We start from the raw sequence: 22,062 nt of genomic DNA on the forward strand, positions 1-22,062 counted from the left end.
GTTCCATTTTACCTGGTACCCCAACATGTCCACAGCCACAGAACTAACAGAACTTACCATGGAGGAACCACTTCTCATGCTGCTTCTGGCTAGCTTCTGACGATGCAACTTCACCAGGTGGTCAATGTCTTCTTCTTCTTCTTCCTCTTCCTGGAATGATAAATATACATTCAGAGTTAATAGAAAAAAGAAAAAGTTCAAAAATGAATATCTTTCCTTTAGTAGGGGCCATAATTGTTGCTAAGCTCTGAGGTGTCATGTGCACACATACATGCTTATCTCTATCTTTGGGTTTCCCTATTTCAGGCTCCCAAACTACATCCCAACCATCCTTCTCAAATCACAAAATAGTAAGAATATCTCTTTCTAATTTGACTGCCCCAACCCAGCCATCTCTTTACATTTTATTAAGTGTGGCATAAATCCCTTGGAGATTGCCATTAGCCCCACCATTGAGCCACGGAACAGATGACCCACAAACTGGAGAACAATTATATCAAAGAGTGTCCAGGAGTCTCCAGTGGACGCATGGGTCAACAGTGGCCTGCTGCGGGGTCAGGGCACTAAATACAACAGACCTGGGAGCTGCAGAGCACGCTGGCATAAGTCCTTTTGAAGGAGGTCGCCATTACTGCCATTACCCCTATCATAGTTCAGGCCAAAATACAGGGAGGGAATATAGCCCCACTCATCAGCAGAAAACTGGATTAAAGATTTACTGAGCATGCCCTGCCCCCATCAGAGCAAGACCCAGATTCCCCCACAGCTAGTCCCTCCAATTAGGAAGTTACCACAAGCCTCTTATCCTTATCCATCAGAGGGCAGACAGAATGAAAACCACAATCACATAAAACTAACCAAACTGATCACATGGATCACAGCCTTGTGTAACTCAATGAAACTATGAGCCATGCAGTGTAGGGCCACCCAAGATAAACAGGTCAGGGTGGAGAGTTCTGACAAAATGTTGTCCACTGGAGAAGGGAATGGCTTCAGTATTCATGAACAGTATGAAAAGGCAAAAAGATAGGACACTGAAAGATTAACTCCCCAGGTTGGTAGGTGCCCAATATACTACTAGAGAAGAGTAGAGAAATAGCTCCAGAAAGAATGAAGAGGCTGAGCCAAAGAGAAAACAACACCCAGTTGTGGATGTGACTGGTGATGGAAGTAAAGTTCGATGTTGTAAAGAACAATATTGCATAGGAACCTGGAATGTTAGATCCATGCATCAAGGTAAATTGGAAGTAGTCTAATAGGAGATGGGAGTGAACATCGAGATTTTAGGAATCAGGGAACTAAAGGGACTGGAATGGGTGAATTTAATTCAGTTGACCATCATATCTACTACCGTGGGCAAGGATCCCTTAGAAGAAATGGAGTAGCCCTCACAGTCAACAAAAGAGTCTGAAATGCAGTACTTGGAAGCAATCTCAAGACAACAAAATGATCCGTGTTACAAAGGCAAACCATTCAGTATCACAGTAATCCAAGTCTATGCCCCAACCACTAATGCCAAAGAAGCTGAAGTTGAATGGTTCTATGAAGACCTACAAGACCTTCCAGTACTAAGACCAAAAGAAGATGTCCTTTTCTTCATAGTGGACTGAAATGCAAAAGTAGGAAGTCAAGAGATACCTAGAGTAACAGGCAACTTTGGCCTTGGAGTACAGAATGAAGCAGGGCAAGGCTAACAGAGTTTTTTCAAGAGAATGCAGTGGTCATAGTCAACACCTTCTTCCAACAACACAAGAGATGACGCTACTCATGGACATCACCGGATGGTCGATACTAAAATCAGATTCACTATATTCTTTGCAGCCAAAGATGAAGCTCTATAGAGTCAGCAAAATCAAGACTGGGAACTGACTGTGGCTCAGATCATGAACTCCTTATTGCAAAATTCAAATTTAAATTTAAGAAAGTAGGGAAAACCACTAGACCATTCAGGTTTGACCTAATACAAATCCCTTATGATTATACAGTGGAAGTGACAAATAGATTCAAGGAATTAGACCTGATAGACACACTGCCTGAAAAACTATGGACAGAGGTTCGTGACACTGTATAGGAGACTGCGATCAAAATCATCCCCAAGAAAAAGAAATGCAAAAAGGGAAAATGGTTGTCTCAGGAGGCCTTACAAATAGCTGAGAAAAGACAAGAAGTGAAATGTAAAGGAGTTAAGGAAAGATACCCAACTGAATGTAGAGTTCCAAAGAATAACAAGGAGAGATAAGAAAGTCTTCCTCCATGATCAATGCAAAGAAATAGAGGAAAACAAAAGAATAAGCAAGACTAGAGATCTCTTCAAGAAAATCAGAGATATCAAGGGAACATTTCCTGCAAAGATGGGCAAAATTAAGGACAGAAATGGTATGGACCTAGCAAAATAAGAAGATATTAAGAAGAGGTGGCAAGAATACACAGAACTATACAAAAAAGACCTAATGATCCACATAACCATGATGGTGTGATCACCCACCTAGAGCCAGACATCCTGAAATTCGAAGTCAAGTGACCTTTAGGAAGCATCACTATGAACAAAGCTAGTGGAAGTGATGGAATTCCAGGTGAGCTATTTTAAATCCTAAAAGATGATGCTGTGAAAGTGCTGCACTCAATATGCCAGCAAATTTGGAAAACTCATCAGTGGCCACAGGACTGGAAAAGGTCAGTTTTCATTCCAATACCAAAGAAAGGCAATGCCAAAGAATGTCCCAACTACTGCACACTTGCACACATGTCACACACTAGCAAAGTAATGCTCAAAATTCTCCAAGCCAGGCTTCAACAGTACGTGAACCAAGAACTTTCAGATGTTCAAGCTGGATTTAGAAAAGGCAGAGGAACCAGAGATCAAATTGCCAACATCTGCTGGATCACTTAAAACGTAATGGAATTACAGAAAAACATCTACGTCTGCTTCATTTACTACGCTAAAGCCTTTGACTGTGTGGATCACAACAAACTGTGGAACATTCTGAAAGAGATGGGAATACCAGATCACCTGACCTGCCTCCTGAGAAACCTGTATGCATGTCAAGAAGCAACAGAACAAGACATGGAACAATAGACTGGTTCCAAATTGGGAAAGGAGTACATCAAGGCTGTATATTGTCACCCTGCTTATTTAACTTACATGCAGATAGTTACTGTCACCCTGCTTATTTAACATCATGCAAAATGTCAGGCTGGATGAAGCGCCAGCTGGAATCAAGATTCCTAGAGGAAGTATCAATAACCTCAGATATGCAGATGACACCACCCTTATGGCAGAAAGTGAAGAAGAACTAAAGAGCCTCTTGATGAAAGTGAAATAGAGTGAAACAGCTAGCTTAAAATTCAACATTCAAAAAACTAAGATTGTGGCATCTGGTCCCATTACTTCATGGCAAATAGATGGGGAAACAATGGAAACAGTGACAGATTTATTTTCTTGGGATCCAAAATCACTGCAGATAGTGACTACAGCCATGAAAGTAAAAGACGCTTGCTCCTTGGAAGAAAAGCTATGACCAACCTAGACAGCATAATAAAAAGCAGAGACATAACTTTGCTGAGAAAGGTCCGTCTAGTCAAAGCTATCATTTTTCCAGTAGTCATGTGTGGATGTGAAAGTTGGACCATAAAAAAAGCTGAGTTCCAAAGAATTTATGCTTTTGAACTGGAGTGTTAGAGAAGACGATTGAGAGTCTCTTTGACTGCAAGGAGATCAAACCAGTCCATCCTAAAGGAAATCAGTCCTGAATATTCATTTGAAGGACTGATGCTGAAGCTGAAACTCCAATACGTTGGTCACCTGATGTGAAGAACTGACGCATTTGAGAAGACCCTGATGCTTGGGAAAGATTGAAGGCAAGAGGAGAAATTGACTCGATGGACATGAGTTTGAGCAAGCTCCAGGAGTTGGTGATGGACATGGAAGCCTGGCATGCAAAGAGTTGTACATGACTGAACAACTGAACTGACTGACTGAAGTATTTACTTGAGCCTCCAACCATATATCAAGCAATGTTTAGAAAACAAAAGAGATAGTGAAATATAATCTCTTTCTTTAAGCAATTTAGCAATCAGATTTACTCTAGAATTGAGACAGAAATCAAAATTCATGTTGCCTTTTCCTAAGGAACTAAACAGGTAAATTGAGAGTATCAGGTAGTAAAGTCAACTTTGCTTGCGTGCATGCTAAGTTGCTTTAGTAGTGTCTGACTCTTTGTAACCCTCTGGTCAGTAGCCCACCAGGCTCCTCCCAGAATCCTCCATGGGATTCTCCAGGCAAGAATACTGCAGTGGGTTGCCATGCCCTCCTCCAGGGGATCTTCCCAACCTAGGGATTGAACCCATGTCTCTTACATCTCCTGCATTAGCAGGCAGGTTCTTTACCACTAGTGCCACCTGGGAGGCCCAAAGTCAACTTTATATATATAATTTTTCATATGGTTACCAAATGAAATACAAGGGTATTTACCATATCCACACTGAGGCCTGGGACAGATTTGCTCCTGTCTCCCAAGGCGCCACTTTCATGCCCCACATCTTCCGGGCGAAGATCGATCACAGACTTAGTATATTCTGAGTGGAAAATCAAAAACCAAAGCAAAAGAAACATACTCTTCTCCATACCAATAACCCACCAAGTATTCCGAACATCAATCTCAAAAGGCCATGAAGGGAAACCAGCTACCTGAAGGCCTGAGGATTTTTCTGGTGTTCTTCTTGAATATCATTTCACCCTCGTCCACAGATACCACATTTTGACCCCTAGGCTGAGCTTCCTAGGAACAGATAAGGGCGAAATAATGGAAAAAGACAGTTGGGTAGGTGGAAGAGTTGATTAGGGGAGAAGACTCAGATATTCACTAAATTATGACAAACTTAAAGATTAATTTAATCTTAGGGCTTTAACTTAATCCTAAGAAGTTGCACAAAATCTATTTTTTTTTTGTTTGTGGTTTACACTAACTTCTTAAACTTTTATTTTGTATTTGGATATAGCTGATTAACAATGTTGTGATAGTTTCAGGTGAACAATAAAGGGACTTGGCTATATATATACATGTCTCCATTCTACCCCAAATTCCCGTCCCATCCGGGCTGCCACATAACACTGAGGAGAGTTCCACGTGTAATACAGTAGGCCCTTGTTGGTTATCCATTTTAAATACAGCAGTGTATATATGTCCATCCCAAACTCCCCAATTATCCCTTCTCCTCATCTTTCCTCCTGGCAATCATAAGTTCATTCTTTAAGTGTCTTTCTAAAACCTATTTTCTCACATTTCAACCAAAACCTTAGAAAATGCTACCAGAGATATCTGAACTAAAATTTGTTTGCTTCAATTCTTAATTTAAATTCTTCCTGAGAAAGGAAGGAGAGAGAGACAAAGACAGAAAGACAGAGAACAACCAACCAGTAACTAAAGCTTACCTTTTCTACTTGAGGTTTGGGGGCAGACATCTTCTTCCATTCTGGAAAAAGGCCAGATTTATCCAGAGAGTCTCTCCTGGGGGCAGATACAGAAACTGTAATAAAATCACCTCCTCCTCCCTTCCCTGTCTATCTAGGGACCCAAGCTCTGTGGAAGGAAAGCCACTGGCTTAAGGTCAGTAACTAAATACAGAAGGTAAACTTCACATCTGATTTACCTTGAAGGAATGTAGACAATCAGATAAGTAGCTTTGTACAAATACAAACACTCACACCCCCATGCCTAAGGGATAGCAGCATCCATTGCTGCTGGTCCAGGGGTCCAAGAACACTCTCCAAGATGCAGCAGCCTGTGGAAGTTAGTGTGTTTCAGAAGGCTGTGCTCAGAGAAGTGCTAGTGGGAGACTTGCAGCAACAGAGAAAATACTTCATTAGCCTTACCAAGTACAGAAGTCAGGAACACTGAAGGCAGGAGAACCCCACACCCTGGCTCTAGAGAACAAAACAGGAGCTCGGTTGAGCAGAACGGCTGGGACTGGGGACATCTCACCTGGACATGGTATCCGAGTCAGCTGTATAGCTATCCAGGCTCTCACTCTCGGCTTCCAGTGCACTCCTTCCACTTTTCAGCTTGGGCACTTCAAATGACATGCTACAATAAAAACCAAGAGCCAACACATAAAGAAAGTGGGCTCTCCTGCTGGGTGTTGGGCTTCCTTCCAACTCCTTCACAGTGATAGCCTAAGTGATCTTTCTAAGAGCTGAGTACACTTTTAAAACTGCTCAGAGGTTCTCTATTGCCCTTGGGATTGAGTTCAAACTCCTTAGCATGGCAAGAAAATCCTTACGAGTTGACCCCCTGCTCATTTCTACAGACTCATTTTTCACCCTCTACCTCTCCTTATACTTTACATTTATGGAATGATGAAGCTCTCTTGGTTCCCTGAATATGACAAAACTGCTTTTCCTCCCTCTTCTCTCTGCCTGGGATGGTCACAGTGGCCATTTTTCTTGTTTACTTGAAACTCCTGGCTAAATCTACTCATTCTTCCAGTCTCTCCTTACATGTCAATTCCTCCACATCTCTGACCATGCCCCAACCCCAAGTATGGATTAGTAGCCTTCCTATGTGCTCCTAAAGCAACCTGATGTCTTTGTAGTAATCATATGCATAATTATGTCCTTTATACAAATTATTTAATTTGCTTGATAATTTGCTTGATAAACAAACAACTTGTTTAGTGTCTTTCTCCTCCATTAGACTAAGTTCCAGGAGATCAGTGATCACATATTTTGTTCACTGCTATGTTCCCAATGCCTAGCAGAGAAACCAGCATAGACTGGGCACTCAATTATTTGTTGACTGAATTCTTGACTAAATGCCTTCAGTGGGGCTTAAAGTATGTTCATAAATAAGCAGTATGCTTTGAAGATATTATTAAGAAGACCAGAATTTCTTTTCAGTTTAATGAAGGATGACCCTGGGCATTCAAAACAACAGTCCTCATCTCTAAAGGGAAGGACACAATTCCTGGACCCCTTACCTCAAGGAATGCTTGTAATAATAATCTCCTAACTGAACTCCCTACTTCTGCCCTTGTCCCCATACAATCTATCCTCAACACAGCAGCTAAAATGAGCTTTAAAAATATAAACCCAGGGAATTCTCTGGTGGTCCTGTGGTTAGGACTCCACACTTCCACTGCCAGGGGCCCAAGTTCAATCCCTGGTTGCGGAACAAAGATCCTGCAAGCCTGGCAATGTGGACTAAATACACACACACACACACACACACACACACACATATATATATACAACTATATATATATATATATATATATATATATATATCTCCAATACAGAATTACCACACAAACCCAGCAATTCCACTCATAGGTATCTACCCAAGAGAACTGGGAGCACGTGTCCACACAAAAAAATTGTATATAAATGTTCACAGAAGCATTATTCACAATAGCCAACAGGTGGAAACAGTCCAAATGTCTATCAACAGATGAACAGATAAAGGAAATGTGGTACAGCCATAAAATGAAATCTTATTGACAACAAAAAGGAATGAAGTTTTACACATGCTACAACATAGATGAACCTTGAAAATATTATGCTAAAGTGAAATGCCAGACACAAATGGCCACATTCTGTATGATACCATTTATAGGAAATGTCCAGAATAGGCAAATCCATAGAAACAAAAAGCAGAATAGTTGCTGCAGAAATGAGGAGTGACTGCTCAATGGGCACAGTGTTTCTTTTTGGAGTGATGAAAATGTTCTGAAATCAGGCAGTGGTGATGGTTGCACAATATTCTGAAAGTACTAAAAGATACTGAATTGCATACTTTAAAACTGTTAAAATGATTAACCTTATGTGAATTTTACCCCAATTAAAAAAAATAATATCACATAATTCAGAGCCCTCCTTCTAACTTGGAATAAAGACAGAGTCCTTACAAGTGTCAAAATCTTACATGATCTGCTTCTCATCCAGCCTCTGTCTTTATCCCCTACCCTCTCCCCTTGCTTGCCAGTTCCAGATGACTCATACTGCCAAACACAAACTCACTTTAAGGTTGTTATACCTGCTGCTTTCTCTGCCTAGAAAGTATCTCTTTCCCCCAGATGCTCTCAGGGTTTGTGTCCTCTTTGCTTGTCTCCTCTCAAATGTCATCTTATTATTATTTATTATTATTATCAATTATGTATAATAATTATTAATTATTATTAAGCCTTTCCCTGCACTGGCCTAGATAAAACTGCCTGCATACATACATGCTTTCCTGGTACTCCCTTTTAGACTCCTTCAGTTTTCTCCACAGCGCTTGTCAACATCTGACATATATTTACTTGATTATTCACTTACTGTCTGTGTCCCCCACTACCAAATCTACACTCCTCAAGCAAGGAACTTTGTTGTCGTCACCAGTATATACTATTGCCTAAAATAGTGCCTGGAAAATAGTAGGCATTCATAGACAAACAAATGAAGGAATTAATAAGAAAAGAACACAGAATGAAATAGCCAAAATGTATAACGTCTTAGGCAGGAGAGAATAAACTTTCCAAGTTATCATAACATGATATTTGAGATATCTCTATGAAAACAAACAGCAGGGGTTGAAATCCTAGGGCATGCCAGAGGTGAAACAGTGTCATTTTTTGAGAGATATATTAGCTTTATAGTCAAAAACACGCAGGGAGCTTGATTTCATTTTCACTTTAGAATCATTCTTTTTCCCCTCTTTGCTCCAAAGAACAAAGAACCCAAAGCAGAACCATTCCTCTAGAGAGATAGTTTAATAGTGGTCCATGGAGAGTGTTTTCTGCTTGTATTTTTTCCTAAAGATTAATACGTACTGATCCAAAGCTGATACAAACCACTCTAGGGCAAAAAAGCAATTATTTGACATCTGTGCAGTAGAAAAATAAACTTAGAGATGGGAGTCCTGGGCTCTAACTATCTGATGATCTGAGGTAAATCACTTACCCGGCTTTCTTTTCTGCAAAAATAAGGGAGTTGAATTAGATTATTTGTGAGGCTCCATAATTTTATGAAAAATATCATTTATGGCCACTTAATCCGTTTTCATGTTTAGGATAAATGAAAGTCTTCTGGGTTCAATGAGACAAGAAGTCATAGACAGCCAGAAGCAGTGGGCTTCAGAAATTACATTATGACCAGTGATGTCAGATGTGTTCAATCAAGTTCAGGAAATAAAAGCCATTTTTATCCACAAAAGAAGGGGAGGGGCTCATCACCTAAAACAGATGAGTCACCCAACCAAGTCTGTGTGGATAAAATCATAGTACATACATACAATGACATACCATATGAGAACAAAAAGAATGAGGCAGACCCCTGGGGCTGACATAGAAAGATGCCAGTGTTATATTTTTCTGTCATTTTTTTTCCATTTGCACCTTAGGCTATAACTAACATTAATAAAGTGCACGTGTTTAAGTGTTTGATTTGATGAGTTTTTTTATTTATTTTAATTGGAGGCTAATTACTTTACAATACTATGTTTTTTGCCATACATCGACATGAATCAGCTATATGTATACATTTGTGAAACCATCACCACAATTAAGCTACTGAACATGTCTATCACTCCCCAAAGTTTCCTCATGCCCCTTCATAGTCCATTTCTCCCTCCTCAGACCTGTCTTCAAGTAAGTGCTGATCTGCTGTCATTAACATTTAGCTTGATTTTTCTAGAATTTTATATAAACAGAGTCATACAGTAGGTCCTCTTTTTTTGTTTGACTTCTTTCACTCAGCATGATTATTTCAAGATTCATCCATGTTGTTGCATGTATCGGTAATCCATTCCTTTCCATTGCTGAGTAGTATTCCACTGTATAAACAAAGCAAAGTTTATCCTTTCACCTGCTGATAGACACTGGAGTTATCTCTAGGTTTTGGCAATCACAAAGCCGCTATGAATATTCATGCACAAGTCTTTGTATGGACGTATTCTTGTGTTTCTCTTGAGTAAATATCTAGAAATTTAAAGGCTGATTCACAAGGTAGGTGTACGTTTAACTGGTTAAGACACTACTAAACTCTTTTTCAAAGTGGCTTCACCATTGGATGTTCCTACCAGCACTGTATGAGAATGCCAGTTGCTCTACATCCTCATCAAAAATTGGTATGGTTGGGGATCGGGTCAAGATGGCAGAGGAGTAGGACATAGAATTCACCTTTTCCCACAAATATATAAAAAATACATGTGAAACAATTCTCACAGAATATCTACTGAATATTTTCACTGAATATCCTCACTGAATATCTACTGGAAGAAGACCTCAGATTTCCAAAAGGGCAAAAAAATCTCCATATAACTGGACAGGACAAAGGGAAAAAGGAAGAGAGAAAGGAATCAGGACTGGGACCTGTGCCCCTGAGAGGGATCTGGGAGGGAACTGTGAAAGAGAAAAGGGTTCCACCCACAGGAAAGTTCCTTCACTGGCGAGAGATCAGCCAAGACAGAGGGGCAGCTTTAGAGCCTCAGAGCAGAGTGTAGTAACAGGTCTGCAGAGGGCAAAACAGACAGGGACCTGCACAGACAGTGCCAATGGCATTCCCCAGCCTAAGACACTGGTCTTTTAGGGCGGGTCGGGGCTAGGTGCTGAGTCTCTATAGAGGCCAGAGCTGGGGAGAAGACTGGGGTTGCCTGCATAAAGACAGTCTGAGGGGGCTAGTGTGTGGTGCGCCACATAACAGTAGTACAAGAAGAAGCCTGGGCCCACCAGAGAGCCAAGGTGCCATTAGAGGGGGGTGAGCTAGGAGAGGGGTGGGCTCGCCATAGAAGCTTCTTTCCCCAACCATGTACTCTCATATTGGCAAGGCACTGCCTACAAAAGCTCCAGGCATGGGTGCGAGCCACCACTGCCATCTCAAACCCCAGAAGAGGGCACAGTCTGCTGCTAACAGTGAGGGCCCCACAACCGGGTGCCAACTGCTGTACCTGCCTTCCTGGGAGCGCACTTGCACTCTCCCTGTTAAGGGGATAACAGCCAACACACTGAGGAAAGAGACAGCAAGCATCCAAACCAAAAACAGCCCTCATGCCAAAAAAATATTAAACACACTACGCTATGCAGGAACACTCCTGCAGATAAACAGCCCTTCTAGAATAAAGTAGATATTTGTTTCTCCTAACCTCAGGCGAAGAGAATCATGAACCAAATAAAGAAGCAGAGGAATCACTCTTAGTTAAAAGACCAAGAGAATTCCCCTGAAGGAACAAACAATGAAATAGATCTCTTCAGTCTAATAGACACCAAGTTCAAAAGTGGGGTGATGAAAATACTGAAGGAATTAAGAAAGCATAGTAAGCATAGTGTTAGTCACTTAGTCGTGTCCGACTCTTTGCAACCCCATGGACTGTAGGCACTCGACTCCTCTGTTCATAGAATTCTCCAGGCGAGCATACTGGACTGGGTTGCCATGCCCATCTACAGGGGATCTTCCTGACCCAGGGATCAAACCCGGGTCTCCTGCACTGCAGGCAGATTCTTTACCATCTGAGCTACCAGGGAAGCCCAAAGAAAGGAATTAAGAAAGATGAGTATCAAAGAATTGATGCTTTCGAATCATTTCTATGTCGAATCATTGACATAGAAAGATGTCAATGTTATATTTCTGGAGAAGACCCCTGAGAGTCCCTTGGACAGCAAGGAGATCAAACCAGTCAATCCTAAAGGAAATCAACCCTGACTATTCATTGGAAGAACTGATGATGAAGTTCCAACACTTTGTCCACCTGATGCAGAGAGCTGACTCACTGGAAAAGACCCTAATGCTGGGAAAGATTGAAGGCAGGAAGAGGAAGGGATGGCAAAGGATGAGATGGTTAGACAGCATCACTAACTCAATGGACATGAATTTGAGCAAACTCCAGGAGATAATGAAGGACAGAGGAGCCTGGCATGCTGCAGTCCATGGGGTCACAAAGAGTCAGACACAACTTAGCGACTGAACAACAACAATGTATACAGTATGATCTTTTTGTAAAAAGAAATTAAAATTTTAAGAATCCAACTCATATTTGTACATTGAGACAGTGTGGTAGTCTATACACCAGAATTACACCAGAATTATTAATGACAATAAGAACTGTCTGGGGCAGAAAAAGTAAACTTACTGGGGACTCATTTGATATATTTCTATATTGCTTTTCATCAATCATATAAAACATGATAAAATCTCGTTTCTCTTTGGATGAGGGAAAGTTGGGGGGGAAAAACACAAATAAAAAATCAAAACTTCGCCAGCAGCAACCAAACGAGGAAAGGAATAAAGCCTCAAGATATGAAGTTTGAAAAGTGAAGGCTAATAAAACAGAAGAAAGATCTAGCTTGGCTAAACTTCTTCCAATGTGTACAGATTAAGTGAATGAGTAGGGAATCCTGGGGTAAGATAAAGAAAACAAAAATCCTCAAGATTTATACCCCAGATATCAATGGGCACCCCAACCAAGGCAGACAAGCCTTCTGTGGGATGTCATCTCTCAGGGCACTGGTATGAACTAGAGGATGCATATAGAGCTAGATTGAGTGAGACCAGACACTTAAGACTGAGTGAGCCAGACAGGGAAGCCTGGTATGCTGCAGTCCATGGGGTTGCAAAGAGTAGGACATGACTGAGAGACTGAAAAACAACAAGACACTTATGAGAATTTCAGGAGACTGAAACCTAGTATCCCCAAGTTATCTTTTGCCCCTCCCTTCAGTTTAGTTCAGTTGATCAGTCGTGTCCAACTCTTTGCGACCCAATGGACTGCAACATTCCAGGATTCCCTAACACCAACTCCTAGAGCTTGTGCAAATTCATGTCCATTGAGTCAGTGATGCCATCCAACCATCTCATCCTCTGTTGTCCCCTTCTTCCTCCTGCCTTCAATCTTTCCCAGCATCAGGGGCTTTTCAAATGAGTCAGTTCTTCGCATCAGGTGACCAATGTATTGGAGTTTCAGCTTCAGCATCAGTCCTCCCAATGAATATTCAGGACTGATCTCCTTTAGGATGGACTGTTTGGATCTCCTTGCAGTCCAAGAGACTCTCAAGATTCTTCTCCAACACCATAGTTTAAAAGCATCAATTCTTTGCTGCTCAGCTTTCTTTATAGTCCAACTCTCACATCCACACATGACTACTGGAAAAACCATAGCTTTGACTAGATGGACCTTTGTTGGCAAAGTTATGTCTCTGCTTTTTAATATGCTGTCTATCTTGGTCATAGCTTTTCTTCCAAGGAGCAAGCATATTTTAATTTCATGGCTACAGTCACCATCTGCAGTGATTTTGGAGCCCCCCAAAATAGTCTCTCACAGCTTACATTGTTTCCCTATCTATTTGCCATGAAGTAATGGGACCAGATGCCCTGATCTTAGTTTTCTGAATGTTGAGTTGTAATCCAGCTTTTAAATTCTCCTCTTTCACTTTTATTAAGAGGCTCTTTAGTTCTTCTATTTCTGCCATAAGGGTGGTGTCATCTGCATATCTGAGGTTACTGATATTTCTCTTGGCAATCTTGATGGCAGCTTGTGCTTCATCCAGCCTGGCATTTTACATGATGCACTCTGCATATAAGTTAAATAAGCAGGGTGACAATATACAGCCTTGACATAATCCTTTACTGATTTGGAATCAGTCTGTTGTTCCATGTCCAATTCTAAATGTTGCTTCTTAACCTGCATACAGATTTGTCAGGAGGCAAGTAAGGTGCTCTGGTATTCCCACCTCTTTAAGAATTTTCCACAGTTTGTTGTGATCCACACAGTCAAAGGCTTTGGAGTAGCCAATAAAGCCGAAGTAGATAATTTTCTGGAACTCTCTTGCTTTTTCCATGATCCAATGGATGTTGGCAATTTCAAATCTGGTTCCTCTGCCTTTTCTAAATCCAGCTTGAACATCTGGAAGTTCTTGGTTCACGTACTTTTGAAGCCTAGCTTGGAGAATTTTGAGCATTATTTTGCTAGTACAATTGTGCAGTACTTTGAACATTCTTTGGCATTGCCTTTCTTTGGGATTGGAATGAAAACTGACCTTTTCCAGTCCTATGGCCACTGCTGAGCTTTCCAAATTTGCTGGCATCATCTTTTAGGATTTGAAATAGCTCAACTGGAATTCCATCACCTCCACTAGCTTTGTTCGTAGTGATGCTTCCTAAGGCCCACTTGACTTTGCATTCCAGGATGTCTGGCTCTAGGTGAGTGATCACACCATTGTGGTTATCTGGGTCATGAAGAACTTTTTTGTATAGTTCTTCTGTGTATTCTTGCCACCTCTTCCTAGTATCTTCTGCTTCTGTTAGGTCCATACCATTTCTGTCATTTATTGTGTCCATCTTTGCATGAAATGTTCCCTTGGTATCTCTATCCCTTTGTAATCCCTCCCTTGGGTTATAGAAAAGAAGTATATAAAAAGCAATTCCTTTTTTCACTAAGTATTTTATTTCATTATTTTTAATTTATTTTTAAATTAAAGTATAGTGGCTCAGACAGTAAAGAATCTGCCTGCAATGCAGAAGACCCAGATTCAATCCCTGGGTCAGGAAGATCCCCTAGAGAAGGAAATAGCTACCCGCTCCAGTATTCTTGCCTGGAGAATTCTATGGACAGAGGACCCTGGCAGGCTACAGTCTATGGGGTCACAGAGTCAGACACAACTGAGGGACTAACATGTCCACGTAAAAACTCATTACAAATGTTCATAATAGCATTGGTCCAAAAAGTGGAAAGAACCCAAACATCTATCAACAGATGAATGGATAAACAAATGGGGGTATTTACATATAATAGAATATTATTTGGCAATAAAAAGAAATGAAGTACTGATACATGCTTCAACATGGATGAACCTTGAAAACATTATGTTAAGTGAGACAAAACAGTCACAAATGACCACATATTTTATGATTCTATTTAAATAAAATGTCCAACACAGAAATTAAAAGTAGATCAGAGACTATTTAGGGATGGGGAATGATATGGAGGTGGGTGGGGGGCAGTGATAGCTAAAGGTTACAAGGGTTTGTTTTTAAGGTAATAAAAAGTTATAAAATCAATCGAGGTGGTGGTTGCACAATTCTGTAAAATCTACATCATTGTACACTAGTAATGGGTGAATTACATGGTCTGAATTATAGCTTGATAAGGCTGTTACCAGAAAGATACTACACAAAAATGACTAACTGCTCGGTGGTTTTCATAATATTTTTTCTTAAGTTTAGAGGGATATTAATGATTAATATCCTTTACAGTAAAGAAACATTCATCTGAAGATTAGTGATTCCTGTATTTTATTTCAGTGTTTATTCTGTTAAATTCAAGTATAATGAACCACAGCTTTTAATTTAATATATTATGATCCAATATTATAAAAGTATTTTTGATTTATCCATCCACCCATCCCTTTATCTATACATATGCAAAAAACATATCTGAAATAACTTCATATAATATGAATACTGGGGTAGTAAGGTTTTGGGTGATTTGTTGTTTTCTTTATTGTTTTCTATACTGGTTAAATGTTTAATAATGAGTTTGTGTTATTTGTATTTTGTCTTCAAATTGTTCTTATAAAGAAAAAAGTAAATATACCAAAATGTTAATGTTTATATGTAGGTTACAGGATTAGGAATTTTTTTTCTTCCTTGTTTACTCTTTTCTGTACTTTCCAAATTTTCCTACAATGAATATCTATTATTTTATAAATAGAAGTTAAAAAATAAAACAATTAGAAGCATGTATAGTCTTTTCTTTAAATGATTGCTTGGTTCTTACCTGGGCTCCTTCTGTTGCTCCTGAATGATCTTTCTTCCTGGCCAGATATCACCCAATTGTGACTGATGAAGGAGAGACTGTTCCACTGTCTCTCTTTTATTCACTTCAAGACAAACAAAAGCATGGCATATGGGTGATGATGGGGGGGATGTGGGGGAAGGGGAAAACAGCATGCTTACAGAAAGGATGGCAACATAGTCTTTATGTTGCCCACAAATGGGTTGAGCCCACGGAATGAAGGAAGACACACCACCTGTAAGAATACACTTAGATTCCACACCAGAGGGTCTATGACTGAAGTCAAGCACCTCAAGGAACCATATCCCAACAGGTCTGGTACCTGCAGGTTTGCGGCGCAGGGACATCCTGATTATCTCACTGCCGGTGTGGTAAGCAAAGCGATTCACTTTCTGGTCATAAAACCAGTCTCCAGTTGCTTTCTTCAGCTCTCTGGGAAGGAATAAAAGAAAACGAGAAATGGATTTTTTAAAAAATGGCCCTTGACATTCAACTAATAAAGGACAAAGGGAGAAATGCTAACCACAACTGGGGCCCTCTTTCTTCTCTCAACTCTAAGTAACACTCACATTTCCTTGGCGCACACCTTGCACCTCCAGCTACCATTGCTTTCCTGAACGCGGCAGTCCCGACACACCAGATGATTACAACTCCAACAAGTGTTGGTCTTGGGAGTCAAACGGCCCAGGCTCTCCTGGCACCGGGCGCAGGTCCGATTGCTATAGCGCTGGCTGCCCCTTTTGGCCCCTTTCCTTTTTATCTCCAGTAAGTCGTTCTTCAGTCGCCTGCCAATACCCAAAAGAGAAGCACAAGTGATTTGGAGGCTGCATGGGCTGGATAGAGATGGGTTGAGAGGTGGAGACAGTGACTATTTAGTTCTGTGAAAGCAACAGAGCCCAACCTGACTCAGTGAGGAGTTGTAAACCTCATACACAAGTTCCTCTGAAAGTTAGATGAGAAGTATAAGGAAAAGTCCAGTTATCATTGGTTAAAGGCCTGGGAACATGATTTTTCTGGGACTCTTACCTAATCCTTTTCTCATCTGCTTTTCGGAGTTCCTCATCTCGTTGTAGAACACTGAGGATCAAATCCCTTTCCATCTCAGACAGAAAAGAGAGATCAAGTATCTCCGACATGACTTGTCCTAGTTTTTCCTTCTACTCTTCTTTCTTCAAATCTACCAGGCCACCAGATTTGCCTGAAATAAGATAAAAACTAATTTTGCACAGATAACTATTTCCCCCTTGAGCAGGCTCAACAGACAGCACAGCCCATGTGACCAACGCGCCATTCCCACTTCCAGGCAACTCCTACCCTGAAAATGAAGAGACTAAGTTTTCAAGAAGAAAAATTTATTCATGACTCTGGCAAACAGTTGGGTCTTTCAACATAAGCTTCTTAGTCTGGAAAGAGGACACAACAGCTGAGTCAAATTCTCCTTCTACCAAGTGGATCCTCAATTATCTAATTTTCAATACTTTTAATGTTCTCAAGTCACAAATCTATTAAGCCAAATAATCAGATAGCTCATCTCTGTAGTGGAGAAAACCACACAGGGACCTCTGCCAGTTGAAGCCTATTTCCTTCCAAACCTTTCCTGACCAGAGTTCTGGATTCAGTCAGCTTTCTGCTACACTTCAAAATGACCATCACCTACTCTATCTCCCAAAGTTCTTATTGCTAACACTACCTCAAGAGTATCTTCACCTATTTCACCCACATTTGTTGAGAACCCACTCTGACAGGCGTTGTGCAAAGTGCTATAGATACAAAGATGAGTGAGGTACAGTTCCTGTGCTGAAGAAGATCACAGAGGAGAAAGGTACACACAAACACAGTACAGTGTACTAAGCACTCTTGCTAAGTCGCTTCAGTCGTGTCCGACTCTGTGCAACCCCATAGACGGCAGCCCACCAGGCTCCCCACCCCTGTGATCCTCCAGGCAAGAATACTGGAGTGGGTTGCCATTTCCTTCTCCAATGCATGAAAGTGAAAAGTCAAAGTGAAGTCACTCAGTCGTGTCCGACTCTTAGAGGGATAATAAATTGTTGTGGGAACTTAGAGAAGGGAGTAATTTGTTCTATCTTGCCTAGAGAGGGACGAGACAGAACTACATACATGTGGAAGGTTTTATAGAACAGGTGGATTTTGCCTTATAGAACAGAGTATATGTTTGTTTGTTGGGGAGAATGGTAGGAAATATAGCTGGAAACCTGATTATGTAATTCTCAAATACTCTTAAAAACTAAGAATTTGTAAATTGATGACACAGCGAATAAAAATCCATCAAACACCTTTGTTGCTGCTTTGTTTTTGATATTGGGAAGTCACATACTCAAATTTGTTTTACAAAGATCACTCTAGCTATAGTATGAAAGGCTGTTTCAAAAGACAAATTGAAGTACAGTAACACATCGTTGTTCAGTTGCTCAAGCAAGTCTGACTCTTTGCGACCCCATGGACTGCAGCATGCCAGACTTCCCTATCCTTCACCAACTTCAGGAGTTTGCTCTAACTCATGTCCATCGAGTCAGTGATTCCATCCAAACATCTCTTCCTCTGTCATCCCCTTCTCCTGCCTTCAATCTTTCCCAGCATCAGGGTCTTTTACAATGAGTCAGTTCTTTGCATCAGGTGGCCAAATTATTCGAGCTTCAGGTTCAATAACACATTGTAAAATGTGCATACTCCAAAAGCAAGCAATACCACATCTAAGAATCTAGCTAATAGAAATATTCACATAAATGTGTATGCAAGGTATATGTACAAGAAGGTTACTGCAATATTATTTGTAAGAGCAAAAACAAGTTCTTTAACAAAGAAATCTTTAAACAAAATAATATTTCCATATGATGGCATACTACGCATCCATTTTTAAAATGTGGTAGATCTGTATGAAAATAGATCTTGAGTGAAAAATAAGAGTCATTTTAGGACTATACTTGAATGATCTGTTTGCTAAAGCATCTATCTATACATTTGTATATGCAAAGAAAAAAGTCTAGAACAAAACCCATTATCATTGGTTCCTCTTGAGAAGCAGAACTGAGGGGGGCAACTTTTACTTTTTATTTTATACAGCTCTGATTTTTTTTACAGATAAGTCTTACTTTTAAATTTCAAGAAAGAAAACATTCAAAGAAGACAGATTACTGGACAAAAAGACAACCTAAGTTTATTTAACTATGCTTTTAACCAACTGGGCAAAGTCACTGTGTCTCTGTCATCCTCTGGTTTTTCAACTACAAAATGAACTACTTCTCAAAGGTGTCAAGAAAATTGAATAATGTGTGCTAAAAATCCCATCAGTGTTTGGAACACACATTTGGAATACATGTACTCACTGAATCTGCTGCAGGGCAGACCTAAACCAGAACAGGAAGACAAGAGAACACAAATAGGTTTGAGAAGTAGAACTGACAAAATGGAGTGACTGACTGAATGGAAAGAATGAAGGTGAAGGCAAAGATGCCTAGTGTGCATGTCAAAGTTAAGCACCTGGCTAGTAAGAGTTGTAACAGTGACAGGGGCTGTAAGAGAAGAAACAGGTATAGAAGTAAGGCAAGAAGCTTTGTTGTAGTCATGCTGCTGCTGCTGCTAATTCACTTTAGTCGTGTCCGACTCTGTGCGACCCCACAGACGGCAGCCCACCAGGCTCCCCCATCCCTGGGATTCTCCAGGCAAGAACACTGGAGTGGGTTGCCATTTCCTTCTCCAATGCAGGAAAGTGAAAAGTGAGAGTGAAGTCGCTCAGTCGTGTCCGACTCTTAGCGACCCCATGGACTGCAGCCCACCAGGCTCCTCCGTCTATGGGATTCTCCAGGCAAGAGTACTGGAGTGAGTTGCCATTGCCTTCTCCATGTTGTAGTCATATTGAGAGTCAAAAATGAGGATCATACTTACCTTCTCTGTTCTCCCTTGAAATTACATAAGTGCTTCACTTTTTAAAACTAATTACCAACAAGACAATAATAGAGAGTACAAACAAAGCAATGGCAACCCACTCCAGTATTCTTTCCTGGAGAATCCCACAGACAGAGGAGCCTGGTGGGCTACACTCCATGGGGTCGCAAAGAGTCAGACATGACTGAGCACACTGAGCACAAACAACATACCAAAGCTACACAGGTTCTGGAAATATCAACACTTTCTTGATTTCATTATTTCTTGGTCTTTATTGAACTATAAAATGCTAAGCCTCTTTTATAGGCTCTTTCTTAGGAAGTCTTGAGGAAATATTCTTAATTTCCACCCTCAAGGAGAATATACTCTCCATGAGAACAAGGACTTTTTCAACATCATTCTATGTATCTGGCCCAGCACCTAACACTGTATTTGGCACATTGTGCTGTTGCATATGTCACCACTACTGTTGATCACCATCACTGTCATCATCAACGCCAACAGTTCCATTCATTGAGAATTTATTACATGCCAGGCAACAAGTACTTGACATACATTAACTTAATGCTCACAACAACCCCAAGAATGAGGTACTATTATTATCCACATTTTATAGATGAGGACTCAGGAGAGGTTAGGTTAGCTGGCCCAAGAACAAACAGAGGGTAATTGAAGGTTGCTAGGATTCAAGCCCAGGCAATTGCATTCAAGAGCTAGGGCTCCACTGGCTCTATCCAGGCAGGATCATGGCCAAAACAATTATAAAATATTGAACACAGCAATCAAAAGCACTGTGGAAATGAATTCCCATACGTGTAATTATGGTTGAAGAACTGGCCCAAAAAATCAGCGGCTCCTGGATAAACTAGGTATCACCAATTGACTGGTAATTAAAGACCAAGGATGGCAGAGACACACTGGAAATGAAAGCAAAACCAAATTTATTAGACAACTGATATTTATGGAGAGGCAGCAGAGTTCTGTGATGAGACAAGCACACTGGCACAATAATGAGACCAACTAGTAGTAAAAGCCAAGGAAGTAAGAGTGTCATTGGGGAATCAAAGATAGCATGACAACAAAATGGAACTGCTAATACTGTACATCTTCCTTTTATTTTTCACTCATGGAATTGACCAACCAGGACTGACTCTCTGAAATCTTAAATTCAAGAATCCCTATTTTTCAATTACAGCTTACTTCCACTATACCTATCTACAACCTTACCAAGACCACAGTCTCTTGAGCCTTCCCTCCACTTTCTCTTGGTCTACTTGCCTCCCATTGATCTATCTTCCTTCCCTATCCATCCTGGACTCCAGATAGTGCAACATTTGAACCACTCTCACCAATATCTTCCATATCCATGCACCTTCATCCCACTGCAGCAACTGTCCATCAAAATCCCAAACCTGTACCAAGGCTATATAGTCTGCCTTGTCTGCTACTATACCCAGGTCCTAAATAATTCCTGGTCTACAACCTCAGCTGTACCCTCACTGTCATCTATAAGTCTTATTACTTGCCTTTAGTTCAGTTGGTGGCCTCCTTGGTGGCTCAGATGGCAAAGAATCTGTCTGCAATGCGGGAGACCCAGGTTCGATCTCTAGGTCAGGAAGATCCCCTGGAGAAGGAAATGGCAACCAATCCAGTATTCCTGCATTGACAGGTAGGTTCTTTACCACTGAGCCACCTAGGAAACCCCCCACTCCAGTATTCTTGACTGGGAAATATTATGGACAGAGGAGCCTGGTGGACTTTTAGAATCCATCAGCATGACAAAGGTAATAAAAAGTAATTAAACTAATTATTAACAAGATAATAGAGCATATAAACATCACAGCAAAGCTACACAGGTTCTGGAAGTATCAATATTTTCTTGACTTCACTATTTCTTGGTCTTTACTGAATTATAAGATGCTAAGCCTCTTTCACAGGCCCTTTCTTAGGTAGTCTTGAGGAAATACTCTTAATTCTCATTCCCAAGGAGAATATATAAGCCATGACCTCCATCAGCTTCTTGCCTCCTCTGCCCTATCACTTGCCAATCTGACTACTTTCAGTAAAGCTACATTCCATCCTCAACCTCACCTTAGATGATAGGTTGCTATTTTCAGTGTTAACCCTGTTACTAGCCAGCTCACTTGAGATGTGATCTTGTAGAGTCAGTAATGGGGAAATAGAATAAGGAAAAAAAAGTTAAAGGCAAGGAGAAAAACCATAGAAAAATGAAATAAATAGAAAACTAAACATAAGATGGTAAAAAAAAAAAAAGCTCCAATATATCAACTAACATTTTTAAATGTATAAGTAAAATTCATACTTTAAAATACAGAGGTTAACAGACTACATCAGAGAAGGCAATGGCACCCCACTCCAGTACTCTTGCCTGGAAAATCCC

General features: G+C 40.6%; 1 protein-coding gene across 4 annotated transcripts in view; it reads right to left on the reverse strand.

The window, feature by feature from the left end:
* Positions 1–22,062, reverse strand: part of SYTL4 (synaptotagmin like 4) — a 96,513-nt gene that overhangs the window by 17,921 nt on the left and 56,530 nt on the right. For all 4 annotated transcript variants that reach the window (XM_044937373.2, XM_006059212.4, XM_044937374.2 and 1 more), the window contains 9 exons: positions 16,785–16,956; positions 16,328–16,543; positions 16,081–16,190; positions 15,741–15,843; positions 5,982–6,083; positions 5,432–5,507; positions 4,688–4,778; positions 4,472–4,575; positions 58–150 (listed from right to left, as the gene is read on the reverse strand). In XM_044937373.2, the coding sequence (XP_044793308.1) occupies positions 58–150; positions 4,472–4,575; positions 4,688–4,778; positions 5,432–5,507; positions 5,982–6,083; positions 15,741–15,843; positions 16,081–16,190; positions 16,328–16,543; positions 16,785–16,894 (1,005 nt within the window). In that variant the 5' untranslated portion in view covers positions 16,895–16,956. The remainder of the gene's footprint in view (positions 1–57; positions 151–4,471; positions 4,576–4,687; positions 4,779–5,431; positions 5,508–5,981; positions 6,084–15,740; positions 15,844–16,080; positions 16,191–16,327; positions 16,544–16,784; positions 16,957–22,062) is intronic.

This window comes from Bubalus bubalis, chromosome X (assembly GCF_019923935.1).
Source record: "Bubalus bubalis isolate 160015118507 breed Murrah chromosome X, NDDB_SH_1, whole genome shotgun sequence".
NCBI lineage: Eukaryota > Metazoa > Chordata > Mammalia > Artiodactyla > Bovidae > Bubalus > Bubalus bubalis.